General features: G+C 40.8%; 1 protein-coding gene and 1 non-coding gene across 2 annotated transcripts in view; both read left to right on the forward strand.

Moving 5' to 3' along the window:
• The window catches only part of HMCN2 (hemicentin 2), a 542629-nt gene extending 529523 nt beyond the window's left edge, over positions 1-13106 (forward strand). The window contains exons 91-92 of the mRNA XM_053695481.1: positions 9241-9367; positions 10584-13106. Of these exons, the coding sequence (XP_053551456.1) occupies positions 9241-9367; positions 10584-10944 (488 nt within the window). The 3' untranslated portion in view covers positions 10945-13106. The remainder of the gene's footprint in view (positions 1-9240; positions 9368-10583) is intronic.
• An 8751-nt stretch (positions 13107-21857) lies between these two features.
• On the forward strand, positions 21858-21975 carry LOC128643277 (U5 spliceosomal RNA). Its single transcript, XR_008399798.1, has one exon. It is a non-coding gene; the product is annotated as a U5 spliceosomal RNA (small nuclear RNA).
• The last annotated feature ends 2701 nt before the right edge of the window (positions 21976-24676 follow it).

The following is a 24676-nucleotide window of genomic DNA, read 5'->3' on the forward strand; positions in this document are numbered from 1 at the left end:
TTCTCACATATTCTGAGGAGTGAGGTAACTTCAGAGGGGGAATAGCGTGCAGGTTTTCCTGCAATAAGGTATGTGCAGTTAAAATATTTTTCTAGGGATGGAATTTGCTAGAAAATGCTGCTGATACCGAAGTAATGTAAGTAAAGCCTTAAATGCAGTGACAGTGACTGGTATCAGGCTTATTAATAGAGATACATACTCTTATAAAAGTGTATTTTAAAACGTTTGCTGGCATGTTTAATCGTTTTTTACATATGTTGGTGATAAAACTTATTGGGGCCTAGTTTTTTCCACATGGCTGGCTTGAATTTTGCCTAGAAACAGTTCCCTGAGGCTTCCCACTGTTGTAATATGAGTGGGAGGGGCCTATTTTGGCGTTTTTTTGCACAGCAAAAATTACAGACAGACATCCAGCTTCTTCCTGCATGATCCAGGACTTCTCTGAAGGGCTCAAAAGGCTTCAAAAGTCGTATTGAGGGAGGTAAAAGCCACAGTAGAGCTGTGGCAGTTGTGACTGTTTCAAAAACGTTTTTGTCATTTGTTGTTCCGTTTTTGGTATTAAGGGGTTAATCATCCATTTGCAAGTGGGTGCAATGCTCTGCTAACTTATTACATACACTGTAAAAATTTTGTTAGTGTAACTGCATTTTTTCACTGTTATTTAAAAATTTGGGAAAATTTGTGTTCCTTAAAGGTGCAGTAACGTTTTTTTATATTGCTTGTAAACTTGTTTTAAAGTGTTTTCCAAGCTTGCTAGTCTCATTGCTAGTCTGTTTAAACATGTCTGACACAGAGGAACCTACTTGTTCATTATGTTTGAAAGCCATGGTGGAGCCCCATAGGAGAATGTGTACTAAATGTATTGATTTCACCTTAAACAGTAAAGATCAGTCTTTATCTATAAAAGAATTATCACCAGAGGGTTCTGTCGAGGGGGAAGTTATGCCGACTAACTCTCCCTACGTGTCAGACCCTTCGCCTCCCACTCAGGGGACGCACGCTAATATGGCGCCAATTACATCAGGGACGCCCATAGCGATTACCTTGCAGGACATGGCTGCAATCATGAATAATACCCTGTCAGAGGTATTGTCTAGATTGCCTGAATTAGAGGCAAGCGCGATAATTCTGGGGTTAGGAGAGATAAAGAGCGCGCAAATGCTGTTAGAGCCATGTCTGATACTGCGTCACAGTATGCAGAACATGAGGAGAGCTTCAGTCTGTGGGTGACATCTCTGACTCGGGGAAACCTGATTCAGAGATTTCTAATTTTAAATTTAAGCTTGAGAACCTCAGTGTATTGCTTGGGGAGGTATTAGCTGCTCTGGAATTGCAACTGTGTTAGTCATTCAGAGAAATTGTGTAGGCTGAATAGATACTATGCGGTGCCGGTGTGTACTGACGCTTTTCCTATACCTAAAAGGCTTACAGAAATTAGCAAGGAGTGGGATAGACCCGGTGTGCCCTTTTCCCCACCTCCTATATTTAGAAAAATGTTTCCAATAGACGCCACTACACGGGACTTATGGCAGACGGTCCCTAAGGTGGAGTGAGCAGTTTCTACTTTAGCAAAGCGTACCACTATCCCGGTTGAGGACAGTTGTGCTTTTTCAGATCCAATGGATAAAAAATTTGAGGGTTACCTTAAGAAAATGTTTATTCAACAAGGTTTTATTTTACAGCCCCTTGCATGCATTGCGCCTGTCACTGCTGCGGCGGCATTCTGGTTTGAGGCCCTGGAAGAGGCCATCCAGACAGCTCCATTGAATGAAATTGACAAGCTTAGAACGCTTAAGCTAGCTAACTCATTTGTTTCTGATGCCATTGTTCATTTGACTAAACTAACGGCTAAGAATTCCGGATTCGCCATCCAGGCGCGTAGGGCGCTATGGCTCAAATCCTGGTCAGCTGACGTGACTTCAAAGTCTAAATTACTCAACATTCCTTTCAAGGGGCAGACCTTATTCGGGCCTGGTTTGAAGGAAATTATTGCTGACATTACTGGAGGTAAGGGTCACACCCTTCCTCAGGACAGGGCCAAATCAAAGGCCAAACAGTCTAATTTTCGTGCCTTTCGAAATTTCAAGGCAGGAGCAGCATCAACTTCCTCCGCTTCAAAACAAGAGGGAACTGTTGCTCATTCCAGACAGGCCTGGAAACCTAACCAGTCCTGGAACAAGGGCAAGCAGGCCAGAAAGCCTGCTGCTGCCCCCAAGACAGCATGAAGGAACGGCCCCCTATCCGGAAACGGATCTAGTGGGGGGCAGACTTTCTCTCTTCGCCCAGGTGTGGGCAAGAGATGTTCAGGATCCCTGGGCGTTGGAGATCATATCTCAGGGATATCTTCTGGACATCTTCTGGACTTCAAAGCTTCTCCTCCACAAGGGAGATTTCATCTTTCAAGGTTATCATCAAACCAGATAAAGAAAGAGGCATTCCTAATCTGTGTGCAAGACCTCCTAGTAATGGGAGTGATCCATCCAGTTCCGCAGACGGAACAAGGACAGGGATTTTATTCAAATCTGTTTGTGGTTCCCAAGAAAGAGGGAACCTTCAGACCAATCTTGGATCTAAAGATCTTAAATTCCTCAGAGTTCCATCATTCAAAATGGAAACTATTCGGACCATCCTACCCATGATCCAAGAGTACATGACCACAGTGGACTTAAAGGATGCCTACCTTCACATACCGATTCACAAAGATCATCATCGGTTCCTAAGGTTTGCCTTTCTAGACAGGCATTACCAATTTGTAGCTTTTCCCTTCGGGTTGGCCACTGCCCCGAGAATTTTTACAAAGGTTCTGGGCTCACTTCTGGCGGTTCTAAGACAGCGAGGCATAGCGGTGGCTCCGTATCTAGACGACATCCTGATACAGGCGTCAAGCTTTCAAATTGCCAAGTCTCATACAGAGATAGTTCTGGCATTTCTGAGGTCGCATGGGTGAAAAGTGAACGTGGAAAAGAGTTCTCTATCACCACTCACAAGAGTCTCCTTCCTAGGGACTCTTATAGATTCTGTAGAGATGAAAATTTACCTGACGGAGTCCAGGTTATCAAAACTTCTAAATGCTTGCCGTGTCCTTCATTCCATTCCACGCCCGTCAGTGGCTCAGTGCATGGAAGTAATCGGCTTAATGGTAGCGGCAATGGACATAGTGCCATCTGCGCGCCTGCATCTCAGACCGCTGTAATTATGCATGCTCAGTCAGTGGAATGGGGATTACACAGATTTGTCCCCTCTACTAAATCTGGATCAAGAGACCAGAGATTCTCTTCTCTGGTGGCTTTCTCGGGTCCATCTGTCCAAGGGTATGACCTTTCGCAGGCCAGATTGGACGATTGTAACAGATGCCAGCCTTCTAGGTTGGGGTGCAGTCTGGAACTCCCTGAAGGCTCAGGGATTGTGGACTCAGGAGGAGAAACTCCTCCCAATAAATATTCTGGAGTTAAGAGCAATATTCAATGCTCTTCTAGCTTGGCCTCAGTTAGCAACACTGAGGTTCATCAGATTTCTGTCGGACAACATCACGACTGTGGCTTACATCAACCATCAAGGGGGAACCAGGAGTTCCCTAGCAATGTTAGAAGTCTCAAAGATAATTCGCTGGGCAGAGTCTCACTCTTGCCACCTGTCAGCGATCCACATCCCAGGCGTAGAGAACTGGGAGGCGGATTTTGTAAGTCGTCAGACTTTTCATCCGGGGAAGTGGGAACTCCATCCGGAGGTGTTTACTCACCTGGTCCATCGTTGGGGCAAACCAGAACTGGATCTCATGGCGTCTCGCCATAACGCCAAGCTTCCTTGTTACGGATCCAGGGACCCAGGAGCAACGCTGATAGATGCTCTAGCAGCTCCTTGGTTCTTCATCCTGGCCTATGTGTTTCCACCGTTTCCTCTGCTCCCTCGACTGATTGCCAAAATCAAACAGGAGAGAGCATCAGTGATTCTGATAGCGCCTGCGTGGCCACGCAGGACCTGGTATGCAGACCTAGTGGACATGTCATCTCTTCCACCATGGACTCTGCCTCTGAGGCAGGACCTTCTAATACAAGGTCCTTTCAATCATCCATATCTACTTTCTCTGAGACTGACTGCATGGAGATTGAACACTTGATTCTATCAAGGCGTGGCTTCTCCGAGTCAGTCATTGATACCTTAATACAGGCTCGGAAGCCTGTCACCAGGAAAATCTACCATAAGATATGGCGTAAATATCTTTATTGGTGTGAATCCAAGAGTTACTCATGGAGTAAGGTTAGGATTCCTAGGATATTGTCCTTTCTCCAAGAGGGTTTGGACAAAGGCTTATCAGCTAGTTCTTTAAAAGGACAGGGTCCCTTCCTTCACATTCTCCCCCAGGAGGATAGTCTTTTTTGCTGATAACCCCACTCCGCCACATTACACCTTGCGGTTAGATACTTTATTTTAAAGAAATGGAAATTAAAAGCCGTCCCGAGCTTAGTTGAAGTTAAAAATTGCCTAAAGAAGCAATGTATCATTGAACAACTCGACACTAACTTGCAAAAAGATCAAGACGTGAAGAATTTCTTTTCCAAATGGTCACAATTCATTAAGGCACTCCCTCCCAGTGAGATTGAGTATATAATCTATCCTTTCAAAGACAGTGAACTTGTTCTACTGGGGATATGGTAAACTTTAAATATCTTATCTCTCGGCCTCCCCGGGAATCTGAAGTAGCTTACCCTCCCCTCCCTTCCCTTTTATTTAATCTTTCCCCCCTTTTTTTTTTTTTTTTTTCCTTTTTTCGTTTTTTTGTTTTGTTTGTTTGTTAATTGTCTGTGTTAAAGTCACTTTCGTAGGATCTTTTTGGTCCTTCCCTATGTAGCTGTGACCTACTCTGTCTATTTGTGAAACCTAGTATGATCACAGCTGTTTGTCTAGAAAAAATGAAAAACCTTTTTTGGTTCCAGCAAGGAGTTAACAAGATTAGTCCAGGTTCTATTTTAGGGTATAAGGTTTTGGCTTGTTAGAATTAGTGACAGATTCATCCTGACCCAAATACTTTTGCTTTGTTTTAGGGGAGAGTTTATTTTGGAATATCGTTATACTTACAAGGAGACCTGAAATAAGGTCTTGCATTTTGTTCCTTACTGTTTTTCCTTTTTTTTTTTTATCTTTAAAAGCTTGACTGTAGTGTATCCCCTATTATGTAATCATTGCTTTAAACCTCATTCTTTTTTCTGTACCCCAAACTGGATTACCAATAAAAAATTATAAAATTTAAAAAAAGGACAGATCTCTGCTCTGTCTATTCTTTTGCACAAGCGTCTGGCAGAAGTTCCAGACGTCCAGGCATTTTGTCAGGCTTTGGTTAGGATTAAGCCTGTGTTTAAAACTGTTGCTCCCCCGTGGAGCTTAAACTTGGTTCTTCAAGTTCTTCAGGGAGTTCTGTTTGAACCCCTTCATTCCATTGATATTAAACTTTTATCTTGGAAAGTTCTGTTTTTGATGGCTATTTCCTCGGCTCGAAGAGTCTCTGAGTTATCTGCCTTACATTGTGATTCTCCTTATCTGATTTCATTCAGACAAGGTAGTTCTGCGTACCAAACATGGGTTTTTACCTAAGGTGGTTTCTAACAGGAATATCAATCAAGAGATTGTTGTTCCATCATTGTGTCCTCATCCTTCTTCAAAGAAGGAACGTCTTTTGCATAATCTGGACGTAGTCCGTGCCTTGAAGTTTTACTTACAGGCTACTAAAGATTTTCGTCAAACATCTGCCCTGTTTGTCGTTTACTCTGGACAGAGGAGAGGTCAAAAAGCTTCGGCAACCTCTCTCTCCTTTTGGCTTCGGAGCATAATACGCTTAGCCTATGAGCCTGCTGGACAGCAGCCCCCTGAAAGGATTACAGCTCATTCTACTAGAGCTGTGGCTTCCACCTGGGCCTTTAAAAATGAGGCCTCTGTTGAACAGATTTGCAAGGCTGCGACTTGGTCTTCGCTTCACACCTTTTCAAAATTTGACACTTTTGCTTCTTCGGAGGCTGTTTTGGGGAGAATGGTTCTACAGGCAGTGGTTCCTGCCTTGTCCCTCCCATCATCCGTGTACTTTAGCTTTGGTATTGGTATCCCACAAGTAATGGATGATCCGTGGACTGGATACACTTAACAAGAGAAAACATAATTTATGCTTACCTGATTTAATTTATTTCTCTTGTAGTGTATCCAGTCCACGGCCCGCCCTGTCCTTTTAAGGCAGGTCTAAATTTTAATTAAACTAGTCACCACTGCACCCTATGGTTTCTCCTTTCTCGTCTTGTTTCGGTCGAATGACTGGATATGGCAGTGAGGGGAGGAGCTATATAGCAGCTCTGCTGTGGGTGATCCTCTTGCAACTTCCTGTTGGGAAGGAGAATATCCCACAAGTAATGGATGATCCGTGGACTGGATACACTACAAGAGAAATAAATTTATCAGGTAAGCATAAATTATGTTTTTTCCAAAGTTATTGTTCACAAACATATGATGCTGTAAGGTCATGTCTTATAAACGGTAATTTATCTATGATGCTAAACAAATGCGCCTCTGTGATTAACTCAATTCTCTCACTCACTACTTATTGGCATTTGATATTCAGATTAACTACAGATAAAAGTAAGCAGCTGCCTAGGGCGCCATCCGTCGAGAGGCAAATTAATTGAAAACAAAAATATAAATGTAAAGTGTGCTTGTCCTTATAATGGATGGGGATGAAAAATGTGTGAGCAGGAGGCCCACTTATTACCTGAGGTCAATTTAAAGGTGCAAAACACCTTGTAATAACACAGTTCTTTAGTTTGCAATAAATTAACATATCTGTCTAGTGCAAAAACTTTCTGAACACATTACCACGTTGTTTGCTTCTTTTTTAACCCCCCCAACCACTTGCCTTATGAGGAGACAGTCTGGAATGGCTACTGTCATTTTGCACTGTTTTGGAGTATTGTATCTCATCACCTCTGACAGATATGTAGCAGGGTTAGACTTGGGAAGTGTACACTTCCAATTCTCTGAACTGAAAAAGTCACAATTTTCAGAATTGCATTTCAACAGGGTTTTGTTTTTTTTACACATAATCATTTGTATTTCATGTCACTTTAAGTCTGCCTTAGTGACAACTCACTTCCAGCAAATAACATTACATCACCAGCAGTAGCTCAGTGGACCCACCCTATATATGTGTTAATAAACCACATAAAAATTTTATCCATTTAAGATTTGTTCAAATGGCTCTTCAGTATAATGTAATTATCGTGTTTACACTTGGCAAATTTTATTAAAAATCAGGTGTTTTAAAAACAACTTTATTGAGAGAAAAATACACAACATTTATTTTAAATAAACAATGGAGTCTAATATAAATCAGTTGGCAATATAATAAGAAATGCTGTTTTTGCTCTGTTAAACAAACATCAAAAAGGGGAATAGACCTTGTATGTACAAAAAATATCAACTCAAGTCTACACTGCTGGGAGGAGACTCTGATACTGGAATACAAACACTACTAGCTTCGACCCTCACAGCAGCAAACCTCTAAGTGCTGAATATAAAGACTTGCACAACCTCAGTGCGCTTCTTCGTCTCCCTGTTTAACCCACTCACGAATATCCCAGGTATGCTGTCACTGCCTGAGGGATTTTACTCCCGTTTGTGAGCTATCTTAAAGGGACATAATACCCATATGCTAAATCACTTGAAACTGATGCAGTATAACTGTTAAAAAGCTGACAGGAAAATATCACCTGAGCATCTCTATGTAAAAAAGGAAGAGATTTTACCTCACACAGTAAGTTCTGTATAAAAAGTTATCTTTAAGTTACTGCCCAGCTGCAGGTAAAAAAAAAAATATGAAATGAACAGCAGCCAATTGGCATCAACGGTGCTGAGGTCATTAACTCTTACTGTGCTCTCATGAGATTTCTTAGTAAAAGTTCTAAAAACTGAATAGGGAAATAACATGAGTGTGCATGAGGCTCACTCCCTTGCCTGTTCCGGGACAGGCATACTGATTTGCTGCTTAAAGTCCATTGCAATGGGGTGTGAATACTTAGGACATTTTGAGGTAAAATATCTTCACTTTTTTACATAGATGTTCAGGTGATATTTTCTAGTCAACTTTTTACAGCTATGCTGCAGCACTTTCAAGTGTTTCAACATTTGGGTATCATGGCCCTTTAAGCAAATGCCCCTTGTTTGATGTGCAGAAACAGAGGTTTAACGCTGACTGACACCAGCTGACAATATAGATTAACCTCTGTATTGCTACATGATCCGGGAACTTTCCCATACCTACCATTTACATACATTTAGGGATAGGTCTCTGAAATCTGAGCAGCTGGAATGTGACAGATAGCGCAGCTCACATAGCGGTTATATAGCTGTGTGGCTCTCAGCCCCCTATACTTCCTGCATATGGAGTCCCATGCTAAATCACTTCCCACAGCAAATGTCATGTAAACCCTTCTGCAAATAAACTATTTATACTGTTTACTTTTCTCTACCCTACAAATGTACTTAACAAACTAATAAACAAACAGAAAGGAGAGGAGCAGTGCATCAGTTAAAGGGACATTAATCTTTTCTTTGAATGAATCATTCTATCTAACATTTTATATAGTGTTTAGTCTGAGAATAAAATGTAGATTTCTTTTTATTTAGTTTCATTAGCCGTTTAAATAATGACAAAAGTGTAAAGTCTGTCTATAAAACAATGGGAGCTGCCATGTTGTAACTTACGTTACCTTCTCTGCTGTGGCCAATTGGGAACGGTTATAAATAGGTTAGTCATGTAAGTGTTCTGCACTTCCATTTTTAACAGGAACTGAAAAGCTCACAATTTTTAGAAATTTCAAGAATTACAGGAAAAGGGGACAAAAAATAAAATAAGTATATTGCAGAGTATGTGTGTATATATATATATATATATATATATATATATATATATATATATATATATATATATATATGTGTGTGTGTGTATATGTATGCGCACACACATAACAGGCACTTTCTGAGCTATAAGAAGTGGTGATACTCATCGTATGTAGCATATTGCTAATAAGGAATGCTACTAACAGTGGGGTTTGGCTGAAGTATTCCACAAGTTCAGGGTCAGAATTCAGGACTGAGCATCTTATTCTCAAAGTCGTATTAGAGAACCCTGTTTTAGACAGATGAAATAGGCAGTTGGCTTGGAATGTCCAGTAATCTTATATTTTTTTTTTTCTCATTCTCCAGACATAGACGAGTGTGTGGAGAACAGAATAGCCTGTGGGGCCAACCAGATGTGCTTTAATACCAGAGGAGGATATCAGTGTCTGGACACTCCATGCCCTGCCTCTTATATAAAAGGTCCCAGCCCGGGGTAAGTATCTGAAAGTGCATCTGGGGACAGCAGCACAGAGCTGCTCCCCATCACACGCTTAATGATTTAATTGGAATTCAATCAGAAAATTAAGTTATTGCCAACAATTTCTAGTACAGCTAAACATTCCTCTCTGCACCTGTGTAGGGGATGTAGGCAGAACAAGCTGTCCCAATTACCAATTTGGTTACTTGGCATGCATGAAAATAAACTCATTCATCAAGTGTCGGTTAAAACTGACAACCAGGAAAATCCAGGCTCACGGTGCACTAGACACATTTAAGCTGATTCTGAGGTGATTTTTTGATGGCAGAAAGACATGAGAAGCGGAACTGAACAATAGAAGCTTTTCATTATTAAGCGTTTCTACATTGAAATCTATTATATATACATATACACAGACAAAAATAAATTATGAGACAAATCACTATTCAGATGATAAAACTGCGGAGCATAACAAACTATAATTACTATGTTAAGTAGAAAGTTACAGATGAATGTTAGAGTTCATCTGATTTTATATGAGAATAAAAAGCTTAAGTTTCATTTTTAACATGCTATAAAGTAAAATTACTTCTCAGAAATGAAAGACGTTATACAGGATATAGAGTGATGTCAGGCCAGTTAAAGCAACTCCACATTTCGAGGAATTTAGTCATGTTCCTCTTACGAAATATGTAAATTTTGTATGCTGCTGTATTTATTGGAGTTTCCTCTCTACTTCTAAGAACCACAAATAGTTGTTGAGCCAGTTCCTTTGTCTAACATTCCAGGTTTTGAATGGATACTCGCCTCACCCAAACCTCAATAATATAAAGTCAGTATACAAGAACCTATATCTTATGTTACGCTTAACTATGACAATTGTTGAGAGGGATCCATGGCAACCAGAAACAGTGTTTCTAGCAGTTGGCACATATGGACTGGGCTAGTTTTACCATAAATTAGTCGCTCCTCAAAAAGGCACCTGCCAGGCTAATGAGATTTTCCAACGTTACAGCCCATTCCCCATTTGTTTTGCAATCTCTTTGCTATAAAATTAGCTTACTATAAAACTAATCAGAAGACGTACTGGGGGTCTGTAGTCTGATCTGACAAGTATAGAGGTTAACAAGCCTCGAACACTATTCATGAAAGCAAGTTAATATGGCGGCAAGTAGTCTCCACCATGTATAAACTACCATTGATTTTTACCATTACGCATCTTTATCCACAGGACATGTTATAGGAGGTGCCTGACGGACTGCAGCTCAGGGGGACCCTACAGTCTACAATACAAGCTGCTGACGCTACCATACGGGATACTACCCAACCAAGACGTCGTCCGTCTCAGTGCCTTCTCAGATGGAGGTGTCCTTCAAAACCAAACCACATTCACCGCTCTGGAGCAAGACTCTGGCAGCCCCTTTGCTATCCGTGATGACAGAGGTCATGGCATTATTTATACACTAAGGTCCCTGGACAGTCCTGGAGTTTACCGAATGAAGGTACAAGCTGTGACTATTGGCGAGCAGCAGGGGGTGCGATATCAGAGTGTGTTCATTATTTTCATCTCTGTGTCCCACTATCCCTACTGAGCCTTAAAGGACTACTGGAGGTCATACCAATCTGTGCATATGGAACCAACCATTCTAAAATGCCAAGCTTTCCCACACTGACTTAAAATAGGCACTTGAACTATCTGCCACCTTCATATACTAACAGCACAGCTGGCAAACAGTGTCCCTTTATCAGGAGCTTTGATATCTAAAGGACATCAGCAATGCCATATACTTCAACCCATTCACGCTCATTGGATGTCTCTGTCCTTTATTTGTGGACTGTATGTAGTTTAGACTATTTGACTCTCTCCTATAGAGAGTAACATAATCATTGAAGGTCTGTGTAAAGTTTTGTGCACAACTGAATTATTTTCCAGCTCAAGAAAGAGACTATCATTGGCACAATGAAGCTTGAGTTAAAGATGAATGTAACTATTTTCTACGTGACAGACTAAGGTTTAAAATGTTGAAGAATGAGAGTGCAGGGATGGGAAGGTGTTTGGGAATGTTTGATAGGGGAGCACACAGGGCTGCTGGTTATCTGGCACCCTGTTCACTTGGTTTTACTCCAGCTCTGTTGCAACTTGCTGACATGTCTGTCCCGTGTCCTGAGCATCATGTGATACCTTCAAACAAACAGCCAGTGGCCTTGACTTTGGGCAAAGCCTGTGGCTGGGAATACGCAACTTATCAGTTATCTCAGTGTGACCGCACTAGTGCTAGACAGGAACGTTGTACTGACGCAGTGCAGAGAGGATTTATTTCTGTATTTTCTAAAATAATAATTAAAGTTTCCAGTTGCTGTGAATGCATGACAATAGTACCAGCCATACAGTGTGCCAGTTTTCGTGCACACTTCTGTAAGCTGGGGGTTAACACTTTACATGAAATTTTAGAGCCAGTCACATGGTCTTTGGAGAAAAGGAGGGATCTTGTATATTTGTACAAATCTGAACATTTAGGAGCCATTATGCAAATGTAAGGACAATAAAAATGCTTTATACATAATAATCCATAAGAAGCATTTTATAAAGTATTTTTATTTTTCATGTTTAACTTTTTATTAAGTGTGAAATAAAACACATGGGAGCGTTGGGTATTTGTATAACCACTGGACAACAAAACTTGATATTTAAAAAATAGGCACATGGAACTACGAGAGCTGTTTTTATTAACAATAAATACAAATAAGGACAGAACAGTTGCAGACTAAACATTTAATAGACCCTAAATATAACTGCTGATGTAGCTTACACAAAATGCCTGAAAAGGTAGGGCCCGCTAAAGTTGCATGATCACAGTAGTCAAATGGCATATTGGCCTCATGGACCCACTTAACTCACATTCTGAGGTGGGCACACAAGGGGTGTCAGCCTTCAGGCTAATTTACCAGTTACAAGGCATCTCATAGCCTTTGGTATGTGCATGAGGTGAGGACAAAGAAAGCACGATTAGGACTTAAGTCAGAATGTATTTTCCTATAAAATATGAATCCTTTACAATAAGTTTTGTAAAGTATTTTTCTCTAATTTTACCTTTTTGAAGATTTTTTTTTTTTCCATTGCCACAGACACATGCTGGACTGTGATTGCTTTATCAGCACAGGAGCTAATTTATAGCTGTCCCTAACTGGCCTCAGCAGAGCGAAGATAAACATACTCAAGAGCCCTTCAAAGGGGTTTATCCTTGTGTTGCATAACATGCAGATTTAGCAATTAAATTAACATGCAGATAAATTCAGATATTTGCTTTGCATATAAAAAATATCACTTAAACTTTTGTGGGTCCTTTATTTTGAAGTGTTAATTGTAGCTGATGTCACTTGTCACAACCACTCTGTCCTTATTTTTTCCTATACATTATTAGGAACATTTTATCAGTGACAATGAAAGCTGAAACCTTTCACCATCCACATAAAGTTTAGTCGATTCTCTGTGATTTAACCCTACTCGGAACCAGAGATTGGATCATAACAGTCTTGTGCCTTAGCAAATTTGTTGTTTTTTATTGTTTTGATAGTATGTGTAATTAATATATATATATATATATATATATATATATATATATATATATATATATATATATATAGTGGGTATCTGGCTCCTATTCTCCAATTTGTATAACATTTTTTCATTAACTGTTGACTTATTTATTTTTTTTTCTCAAATAAAGTTGTTGTTTTTTTACTATTTCTTTAACATGCAAGTTAAGTTTCAAATACCTTTATACCATATTACATTATTAAGCTCTACAGAATCTGATGTTCTACAAATAACTGATAAGAATTATAATGCAAGTGCCACCTGTTATATATACGAGATACTGCCCAATGTATATAATTACTATTGAGTGGTATAAAAATGTGTGTACAGATTTATCTTTGGCAGAGAAAGATTTAGTGCCTTCACACCTGTATTAGATGGTATACACCAACTTTAATTTAACTCCATGTAATAGACACTACTATATAGAATAATATGCACAGATACTGATAAAAAATCTAGTATACAACCTTTTAAAAACTTACTTAGAAGATCCTAATTTAGCACTGTTGAGATTAGCCTGGAACACCCACTGAAAGGGGCTGAGAGCAGACCCTCCCCTGCATATGAATAGACCATTATACAAACAGAGCAATGTAAAGTCTGTATATATCAGTATACATCTAAAACGTTGGGGCTTGGTTTGGAGTCTGAATATCAGTACAATGTTACTTAAAAATAAGCAGAACTATACATTTTTTTTTACAAAAACACTCCCAGGTGGGCTTTATAAATGGATCATCTACAACACATTTATGCAAAGAAAAATCTAGTGTACAATGTTCCTTGAAGAGCTGGTGTCTAGTGGGTACAAAAAAAACTATCGGGCTGATTTATCATGTCCGCCGCACATCGATAATTGCTGACAGCATACACTGTCGGCATTTATCAGTGCACAAGCATTTCTCGTGAAATGCTTGTGCAATACCACCCTCCTGCACATTCAAGCCCAATTGGCTGCAAGCAGGGGGTGTCAATCATACTGATCGTATCCGATCGGGATGATTGCTGTCTGCTGCCTCAGAGGTGGGGGACGAGTTAAGGAGCCGCAGTTATGACCGCTGCTTCTTAATTCCTGATTCCGGCTAGCCTGAAGGCTTGTGCCGAATAAGCAGGTTGCTTAATAAATTGACCCCTATGGCTGAAAGAAGAGTCATCTTTTCTTTTTAATGACACAAGTCCACCGATCATCTTAATTACTAATGGGATATTCACCTCCTGGTCAGCAGGAGGCGGCCAAGAGCACCACAGCAAAGCTGTTAAATATCACCTCCCTTCACTCCCAAACTAGTCATTCTCTTTGCCTACGTTAGTGATAGGAAGTGGTAAAGTGAGGTGTTAGAAAAGATTCTTCAATCAAGTTATTTTTAAAGTAGTGCCAGATTGTGCTGCTTTGTTCTAGGGTGTAGCCGTAGTCCATATCAGCCTCTTCAGTACACCCAGTGGTGGCTTTAGAGCAATGGGAACTTGTGGGACATAATTTTCACTGCACCTCCTATACATTTATGCTGCCCTTATTCTGATAGCCTAAGCAAGATTACTCAGGCTTTATCCTTTTTCCACAGGGCTATGTGAGGGAGAGGACCTCTCAAACCTGCTTAGCTGCCCTGCTGTCGGGCAGATCTTAAAGGTAAGTGCTAACTTTTTATTCTGGGTCTGGGAGATCTCAGAGGAAGTGGAGCACTTTATTGGGATATAACTCAACTCCTATATATAGAGGGAGGGGATCCTGTGACAGCACGTTAGCAGGCACTGGGGCTGAGGAGACTAGAAGGTGGCCTTTACTCTGGGGGCCTCAATCACTTGGACTGAGCAAAAGTAAAAGGGACTCAGGAGGAGGTGTTTGAGTCACATATATGGGCTGTAGTGCTATCTAACATGCGGTAGCACAATTTGTCCCCAAGTTCGCAACAGGGTTTGCAAAAAGGGTTCAGTTAGCTCCCGGTGGCCTATCTCTTCTCTAATACATAATAATGGTGACCGGGAGTTGGTTGGTTGTTATGCCCACTATGGGCAGAGCTAGTTTTGGACTTCACTATCCATCTCCCGATCACCATTATTATTGTGCCTAGAGAGAGAGTGTTATCACGCCCACGAGGGGAGGAGCTTTGAGGCTGTTTTAGGCTGTGCACTCTGCATCAATTCCGATCTCGGAAGGTAGAGCAACTATCTAGTTCTAGCACAGTCTTTAGTGTTTCTTTTTAAAGACACGATGAGTCCACGGATTTCATCCCTGTGGGATTACGCCTCCTGGTCAGCAGGAGGAGGCAAAGAGCACCAAAGCAGAGCTGTATATATAGCTCCTCCCTTCCCTCCAACTCCAGTCATTCTCTTTGCCTACGTTAGTGATAGGAAGAGGTAAAGTGAGGTGTTTAAAAATAATAAACTCTTGATTGAAGAATCTTTTCTAATTAGTGCCAGGGTGTGCTGCTTTGTTCTAGGGTGTAGCCGTAGTCAATATCAGTCTCTTCAGTAGAGCTTTGGTGGCTTTAGAGCAATGGGAACTTGTGGGACATAATTCCCACTGCGCCTCCCATACTGATGCTGCCCTGCTTGTAAAGTCTGAGGGAAGAGAAAAACTCAGTACTTTATTTCTACAGGCCAATGTGTGGAGAAAATTAGGACCTCGCAAGCCGGGTGGGATGCCTTTGCTGTCGGGCAGACTGAGGTAAATGCTGTCTTTATTTCTGGGGATAAAGCATCTCAGAAAAAGGCCTGGGCACTTTATTTTTCTATACCTCATTGTACTACATGGAAGATTCTCCTAGCCTATTAGGAGACTTAAGGCAGCTTAGGACACTGGGGTTTACATGTGTCATCTCCCGGTGGTCTCATATATAATATTAAAACAGACCGGAAGATTTTATATTGAGCTCTAATGTTATGTAATCATGCTTACAGTAATGCAGTATGTTGTGCATTGGGACGCAGTATGTTGTGAATTATTGCACAGAGAACTGTTGGTCACAATTGTGTGTCTTGTTAGAGCAGCATATTGTGATAGAACAGCAAGTAACAGTGATATACAATTTTCTTCTTTGCCCCCTGCGCCTATACTTAAACAATGGCGACCGGGAGTTGGATTATGTAACGCCCACGAAGGGCGGCGCTTGTCGTATGGCGCCGTGTATGCACTTTTCTCTTTCTTACATGTAATTAGCAAGAGTCCATGAGCTAGTGACGTATGGGATATACATTCCTACCAGGAGGGGCAAAGTTTCCCAAACCTTAAATCAGTTTTACAAACTTTGCCTCCTATGGAGGTGGTGAAGTAAGTTTGTGCTAGATTCTACGTTGATATGCGCTCCGCAGCAGGTTGGAGCCCGGTTTTCCTCTCAGCGTACAGTGAATGTCAGAGGGATGTGAGGAGAGTATTGCCTATTTGAATGCAATGATCTCCTACGGGGTCTATTTCATAGGTTCTCTGTTATCGGTTGTAGAGATTCATCTCTTACCTCCCTTTTTCAGATCGACGATATACTCTTTTATATATATATATATATATATATATATATATATATATATATATACACCATTACCTCTGCTGATTTTCGTTTCAGTACTGGTTTGGCTTTCTACAACATGTAGATGAGTGTCCTGGGGTAAGTAAGCTTATTTTCTGTGACACTCTAAGCTATGGTTAGGCACTTTTTTATAAAGTTCTAAATATGTGTTCAAACATTTGCCTTGACTCAGGATGTTCAACATTCCTTATTTTCAGACAGTCAGTTTCATATTTGGGATAATGCATTTGAATCAATCATCTTTTTCTTACCTTAAAAAATTTGACTTTTTTCCTGTGGGCTGTTAGGCTCGCGGGGGCTGAAAATGCTTCATTTTATTACGTCATTCTTGGCGCGGTCTTTTTTGGCGCAAAAAATCTTTTCTGTTTCCGGCGTCATACGTGTCGCCGGAAGTTACGTCATTTTTTTACTTTCTTTTGCGCCAAAAATGTCGGCGTTCCGGATGTGGCGTCATTCTTGGGCGCCAAAAGCATTTAGTCGCCAAATAATGTGGGCGTCTTATTTTGGCGCTAAAAAATATGGGCGTCTCTTTTATCTCCACATTATTTAAGTCTCATTTTTCATTGCTTCTGGTTGCTAGAAGCTTGTTCCTTGGCATTTTTTCCCATTCCTGAAACTGTCATTTAAGGAATTTGATCAATTTTGCTTTATATGTTGTTTTTTCTCTTACATATTGCAAGATGTCTCATGTTGCATCCGAGTCAGAAGATACTTCAGGAAAATCTTTTAAAACTTCTCTGTATACGGATGAATTTTTAAATGAACATCATCATTCTGATTCTAATAACTCTTCTAGTTCAGAGGATTCTGTCTCAGAGGTTGATGCTGATAAATCTTCATATTTATTTAAAATGGAATTTATTCGTTCTTTACTTAAAGAAGTACTAATTGCTTTAGAAATTGAGGATTCTGGTCCTCTTGATACTAAATCTAAACGTTTAGATAAGGTCTTTAAATCTCCTGTGGTTATTCCAGAAGTTTTTCCTGTTCCTGGTGCTATTTCTGAAGTAATTTCCAGATAATGGAATAATTTGGGTAATTCATTTACTCCTTCTAAACGTTTTAAGCAATTATATCCTGTGCCGTCTGATAGATTGGAATTTTGGGACAAAATCCCTAAAGTTGATGGGGCTATTTCTACCCTTGCTAAACGTACTACTATTCCTACGTCAGATGGTACTTCGTTTAAGGATCCTTTAGATAGGAAAATTGAATCCTTTCTAAGAAAAGCTTATCTGTGTTCAGGTAATCTTCTTAGACCTGCTATATCATTGGCTGATGTTGCTGCAGCTTCAACTTTTTGGTTGGAAACTTTAGAGCAACAAGTAACAGATCATGATTCTCATAATATTATTATTCTTCTGCAACATGCTAATAATTTTATCTGTGATGCCATTTTTTTTATATTATCAGAGTTGTCAGGTTTATGTCTCTAGCTATTTTAGCTAGAAGAGCTTTATGGCTTAAAACTTGGAATGCTGACATGTCTTCTAAATCGACTCTACTTTCCCTTTCTTTCCAGGGTAACAAATTATTTGGTTCTCAGTTGGATTCTATTATCTCAACTGTTACTGGTGGGAAAGGAACTTTTTTACCACAGGATAAAAGATCTAAGGGTAAAAACAGGGCTAATAATCGTTTTCGTTCCTTTCGTTTCAACAAAGAACAAAAGCCTGATCCTTCTTCCTCAGGAGCAGTTTCAGTTTGGAAACCATCTCCAGTCTGGAATAAATCCAAGCCTTCTAGAAAAGCAAAGCCAGCTTCTAAGTCCACATGAAGGTGCGGCCCTCATTCCAGCCCAGCTGGTAGGGGGCAAGTTACGTTTTTTCAAAGAAATTTGGATCAATTCTGTTCACAATCTTTGGATTCAGAACATCGTTTCAGAAGGGTACAGAATTTGTTTCAAGATAAGACCTCCTGCAAAGAGATTTTTTCTTTCCTGTCTCCCAGTAAACCCAGCGAAAGCTCAAGCATTTCTGAAATGTGTTTCAGATCTAGAGTTGGCTGGAGTAATTATGCCAGTTCCAGTTCTGGAACAGGGGCTGGGGTTTTATTCGAATCTCCTCATTGTACCAAAGAAGGAGAATTCCTTCAGACCAGTTCTGGATCTAAAAATATTGAATCGTTATGTAAGGATACCAACATTCAAAATGGTAACTGTAAGGACTATCTTGCCTTTTGTTCAGCAAGGGCATTATATGTCCACGATAGATTTACAGGATGCATATCTGCATATTCCGATTCATCCAGATCACTTTCAGTTCCTGAGATTCTCTTTCCTGGACAAGCATTACCAGTTTGTGGCTCTGCCGTTTGGTCTAGCTACAGCCCCAAGAATTTTTACAAAAGTTCTCTGACGGCACAAGGAGTTTGGGAATCTCAGGAGGTGAGATTACCGATCAATATTTTGGAACTCCGTGCAATTTTCAGAGCTCTTCAGTCTTGGCCTCTTCTGAAGAGAGAATCGTTCATTTGTTTTCAGACAGACAATGTCACAACTGTGGCATATATCAATCATCAAGGAGGGACTCACAGTCCTCTGGCTATGAAAGAAGTATCTCGAATTCTGGTTTGGGCGGATTATCTCAGTCGCCAAACGTTGCATCCGGGCGAATGGTCTCTTCACCCAGAGGTATTTCTTCAGATTGTTCAAATGTGGGAACTTCCAGAAATAGATCTGATGGCGTCTCATCTAAACAAGAAACTTCCCAGGTATCTGTCCAGATCCCGGGATCCTCAGGCGGAGGCAGTGGATGCATTATCACTTCCTTGGAAGTATCATCCTGCCTATATCTTTCCGCCTCTAGTTCTTCTTCCAAGAGTAATCTCCAAGATTCTGAAGGAATGCTCGTTTGTTCTGCTGGTAGCTCCGGCATGGCCTCACAGGTTTTGGTATGCTGATCTTGTCCGGATGGCCTCTTGCCAACCGTGGACTCTTCCGTTAAGACCAGACCTTCTGTCGCAAGGTCCTTTTTTCCATCAGGATCTCAAATCCTTAAATTTAAAGGTATGGAGATTGAACGCTTGATTCTTGGTCAAAGAGGTTTCTCTGACTCTGTGATTAATACTATGTTACAGGCTCGTAAATCTGTTTCTAGAGAGATATATTATAGAGTCTGGAAGACTTATATTTCTTGGTGTCTTTCTCATCATTTTTCTTGGCATTCTTTTAGAATACCGAGAATTTTACAGTTTCTTCAGGATGGTTTAGATAAGGGTTTGTCCGCAAGTTCCTTGAAAGGACAAATCTCTGCTCTTTCTGTTCTTTTTCACAGAAAGATTGCTAATCTTCCTGATATTCATTGTTTTGTACAAGCTTTGGTTCGTATAAAACCTGTCATTAAGTCAATTTCTCCTCCTTGGAGTTTGAATTTGGTTCTGGGGGCTCTTCAAGCTCCTCCTTTTGAACCCATGCATTCATTGGACATTAAATTACTTTCTTGGAAAGTTTTGTTCCTTTTGGCGATTTCTTCTGCCAGAAGAGTCTCTGAATTATCTGCTCTTTCTTGTGAGTCTCCTTTTCTGATTTTTCATCAGGATAAGGCGGTGTTGCGAACTTCTTTTCAATTTTTACCTAAGGTTGTGAATTCCAACAACATTAGTAGAGAAATTGTGGTTCCTTCATTATGTCCTAATCCTAAGAATTCTAAGGAGAAATCGTTGCATTCTTTGGATGTTGTTAGAGCTTTGAAATATTATGTTGAAGCTACGAAATCTTTCCGAAAGACTTCTAGTCTGTTTGTTATCTTTTCCGGTTCTAGAAAAGGCCAGAAAGCTTCTGCCATTTCTTTGGCATCTTGGTTGAAATCTTTAATTCATCATGCCTATGTTGAGTCGGGTAAAACTCTGCCTCAAAGGATTACAGCTCATTCTACTAGGTCACTTTCTACTTCCTGGGCGTTTAGGAATGAAGCTTCGGTTGATCAGATTTGCAAAGCAGCAACTTGGTCCTCTTTGCATACTTTTACTAAATTCTACCATTTTGATGTGTTTTTCTTCTTCTGAAGCAGTTTTTGGTAGAAAAGTACTTCAGGCAGCGGTTTCAGTTTGAATCTTCTGCTTATGTTTTCATTAAACTTTATTTTGGGTGTGGATTATTTTCAGCAGGAATTGGCTGTCTTTATTTTATCCCTCCCTCTCTAGTGACTCTTGCGTGGAAAGATCCACATCTTGGGTAGTCATTATCCCATACGTCACTAGCTCATGGACTCTTGCTAATTACATGAAAGAAAACATAATTTATGTAAGAACTTACCTGATAAATTCATTTCTTTCATATTAGCAAGAGTCCATGAGGCCCACCCTTTTTGTGGTGGTTATGATTTTTTTGTATAAAGCACAATTATTCCAATTCCTTATTTTATATGCTTTCGCACTTTTTTCTTATCACCCCACTTCTTGGCTATTCGTTAAACTGATTTGTGGGTGTGGTGAGGGGTGTATTTATAGGCATTTTAAGGTTTGGGAAACTTTGCCCCTCCTGGTAGGAATGGATATCCCATACGTCACTAGCCCATGGACTCTTGCTAATATGAAAGAAATTAATTTATCAGGTAAGTTCTTACATAAGTTATGTTTTTGAGCCTCCGGTCTATGCTGCAGCTGCTGTCAGACTATCTCTGACCTCAAGGTTGTTAGAAAGGCAGCACTCAAAGGTTCTTCAAGCAGTGGCATAATCTGTATTATACGTATTGCTACATATCTTTGCTCCCAAAGGCGTTGTTTAACTAATCTAACAGCCAACAGGGAGGTTTATTTTACTTCGGCATGAAATGTGTTTTACATGTCTCGCTCCCTACGGTTTAAAGATGGCAGCCAACAGGAAGATTTCCTTGAAGGTGTTGGTGTTATATGACTTGTTCACCGATCCCAACAGCTTGTATTACATTGCGAGCTGACTGAGGGGGGTTTATTTATTTTTCATAGATGTCTGAGGGTGGTTCTCCTGACGGCTCCATTTGTCTCAAATTTGCAGCCCGGGAGATTTAACTTGATGCGCCCACGATGGGCGGAGCTAAGGTTCACGCCTTTTGTACAACTTTCTTGAATGGACGCCAGCTTCCTTCTCTGCTGTATTATAGCATATACTTGAGAGGCTTTGTGAGTGTCTTTCAGTGAACTGGATGTTTGCTGCGTTAGGCATATAGCAGAGAAGTTTTGCAGGCAAGCAGTATGTAAGAGGGGTTATAACTAATCCGGATGCAGGTTATCTGTCAGTGCCCCATCCAATTACAGGCAGACTCCTATTGGCTAAGTTGAAGTCTGGGGATTCTGTTATACTCCAAATATAGCAGTGCATTTAGTATTTTATGCTACATGGTGATGATAGATGATTTTGGAGTACCTTCACCTTTTGGTTAATGTGCCATTTCAAGTCACAGTACTACTCTGGTCTCTCTTCAGATTGAATGTCTTTTGCCTTTTCTAAAGATTTTCGTGGAGGGGAACAACCTTGAGTATTTGATGCATTTCAGCTGTTTGAATAATTCAGCTTTGTGTTTAAAATGGAACAAGTGCACACAAATTAAAATATTATACTCCCTTTTTCTGAACCTTCTTCCTTTAAGGTGTTTGCCATTTGGGAGTATGTTGACAATGGTCACCTTCTGCCGCAAACCTATAGTGTTCACAAATTGTTCGGGCACACAGGCAGTGCCCTGCGCTTTCTCTCATACTCTGTCCAGAGTTTTTTATTTGCATATATTGCATTCTGTTTTTTCCCACGTGGAAAATAACCTTACTAGAGGAATTATTTTTGACTTTCGCACTCTCCCAGTGTAATCTGTCCTAGTGCGTCCAGTGAGAAGGACCGCATTCCCTATACTTAACTAAGGAGGTTATGGGAAACCCCTCTTTAAGGAGACTGGGCAGACTTTACCTAGGGTGAAAAGAGTAGTTTCCAGCTTAACTAAGTTAACTACTTTTTTTCCTTAGTGAATAGTTGGCTTTTTCAAAGGTTATATGGACAGAAATTGGAAAAGGGATACCAGGGCTTACAATGGCTTCCAACTGTGTACTTTTGTCATTAGTGCTGCAGCATTTTGGTGTGATGCTTTGTCTGGTACTATTAAGTCAGAAACTCCCCTCAATAAGATCCGGGATAGGATAGAGGTTATATTTCCTAGCTCTCTGTGCCTTATGGTTAGAGCCCTGATACTCATATGTATGCTCTAAGTTTGATTTTATTTTTAACAATCCAATACAAGAGGACCTTGTTGGAACCTGGCTTGATGGAGATGATTTAAAAAAAAAAAAGTGCATAAGGATCCAATTAGCCTGCTGTTGAATCAAGGACATCATGAAGGGAGTAATGTGTCCTGTTCCGATACAGGAACGGGCACAGGAGGGTCTAGATTTTTATTCAAATCTGTATTTCCCAAAAATGAGGGAATCTTCAGATCTGTCCTAGACCTCTGGAGTCTAAAGTTGTTTCTCAGAGTTCCATCTTCAAGATGGAAACTATTCGTACCATTCTTCCATTGATCCAGGAGGGTCAATTTATGACAGTGGATCTAAAGGATGCATATCTTCATGTTCCTATCCACAGAGATCATCACAAGTTCCTACAGTTTGCCTTTCTGGACAAATATTTTCAGTTTGTGACTCTTCCTTTTGGTCTGGCCACGGCACCCAGAATTTTCATAAAGGTTCTGGGTTTTTTTTACTGACGGTTCTAAGACCGCAGGGCATTGCGGTAGCGCCTTATCTGGAAGATATTCTCATCCAGGCGTCATCTCATCAACTAGCAAGGTCCCATACCGACATTGTGCTATCCTTCCTGAGAATTCACGGAGGGAGGGTAAACAAGGAAAAGAGTTTAATTCCGCAGACAAGGGTACCCTTCCTGGGAACTCTTAATAGACTCTGTATTCATGAGAATTTTTCTGACGGAGGTCAGAAAGTCAAGGATTCCGAATACATGTCGAGCCCTTCAGTCCACTACTCGGCCGTCAGTGGCTCAGTCCATGGAGGTAATCGGATTGATGGTGGTGGCAATGGACATCATACCGTTTGCTCAGGTTTCATCTCAGGCCTCTGCAGCTTAGCATGCTCAGGCAGTGGAATGGAGATTATACAGATTTGTCTCCTCGAATAACCCTAGATCAGGAGACGAGGGACTCTCCAATGGTGGTTGTCTCTGGATCATCTATCCCAGGGGACATGCTTTTGCAGCGCTTCATGGGTGATTATGACAACGGATGCCCGTCTTTTAGGATGGGGAGCAGTCTGGGCCCTTTTTAAAGGCTCAGGGAGTATGGTCTCTCCTTCCAATCAACATTCTAGAAGCTGAGGGCGATCTTCAATGCGCTTCGGGCCTGGCCTCAATTGGCTTCGGCCCGTTTTATCAGATTCTAGTCGGACAATAACGACGGTGGCTTACATCAATCGGGGAGGAACAAGGAGTTCCTTAGCGATGAACGAAGTAGCCAAGATAATCCAGTGGGCGAAAGCCCATTCTTGCTATCTGTCGGCGATGCACATACCAGGGGTGGACAACTGGAGGCAAATTTTCTGAGCAGGCAAACTTTTCATCCAGGAGAGTGGAAACTCCATCCGGAAATATTCTCCAACTTGATTCTCAGATGGGGTTGGCCGGAGTTGGCTCTCATGGCATCTCGTCAGAATGCCAAGCTTCCGAGATACAGGTCCAGGGACCCCCTGGCCGTGCTGATAAATGCCTTGGCAGTTCCTTGGTCCTTCAGCCTAGCATATCTATTCTCCCCATTTGCGTTCCTTCCCCGGGTTATTGCTCAAATCAAACTGGAAAGGGCATCAGTGATCCTCATTGCTCCGGCGTGGCCTCGCAGGATTTGGTATACCGATATGGTTGACAAGTTATCTTTGCCACCTTGGAGGCTTCCATTGAGGAAGGACCTTCTCATTCAGGGTCCCTTCTGTCGCCCGAATCTAGATTGAACGCTTAATCTTATCCAAGCGAGGGTTCTCTGATTTGGTTATAGCTACCTTAATTCACACGCGTAAGGTTTCTCATAAGATATTGCGCAAATATCTTTGTTGGTGTAAATCCAAGGGCTACTCATGGAATTTAGTTAGGATTCCCAGAATTTTGTCTTTTCTCCAAGAAGGATTGGAGAAGGGGTTATCAGCGAGTTCCCTAAAGGGTCAGATCTCTGCCTTATCTATTTTGTTGCACGAGCTTCTGGCAGATGTACCAGATAATCAATTTTATATTGTAAGATG

The sequence above is a fragment of the Bombina bombina genome, chromosome 12 (assembly GCF_027579735.1).
Source record: "Bombina bombina isolate aBomBom1 chromosome 12, aBomBom1.pri, whole genome shotgun sequence".
Lineage (NCBI taxonomy): Eukaryota > Metazoa > Chordata > Amphibia > Anura > Bombinatoridae > Bombina > Bombina bombina.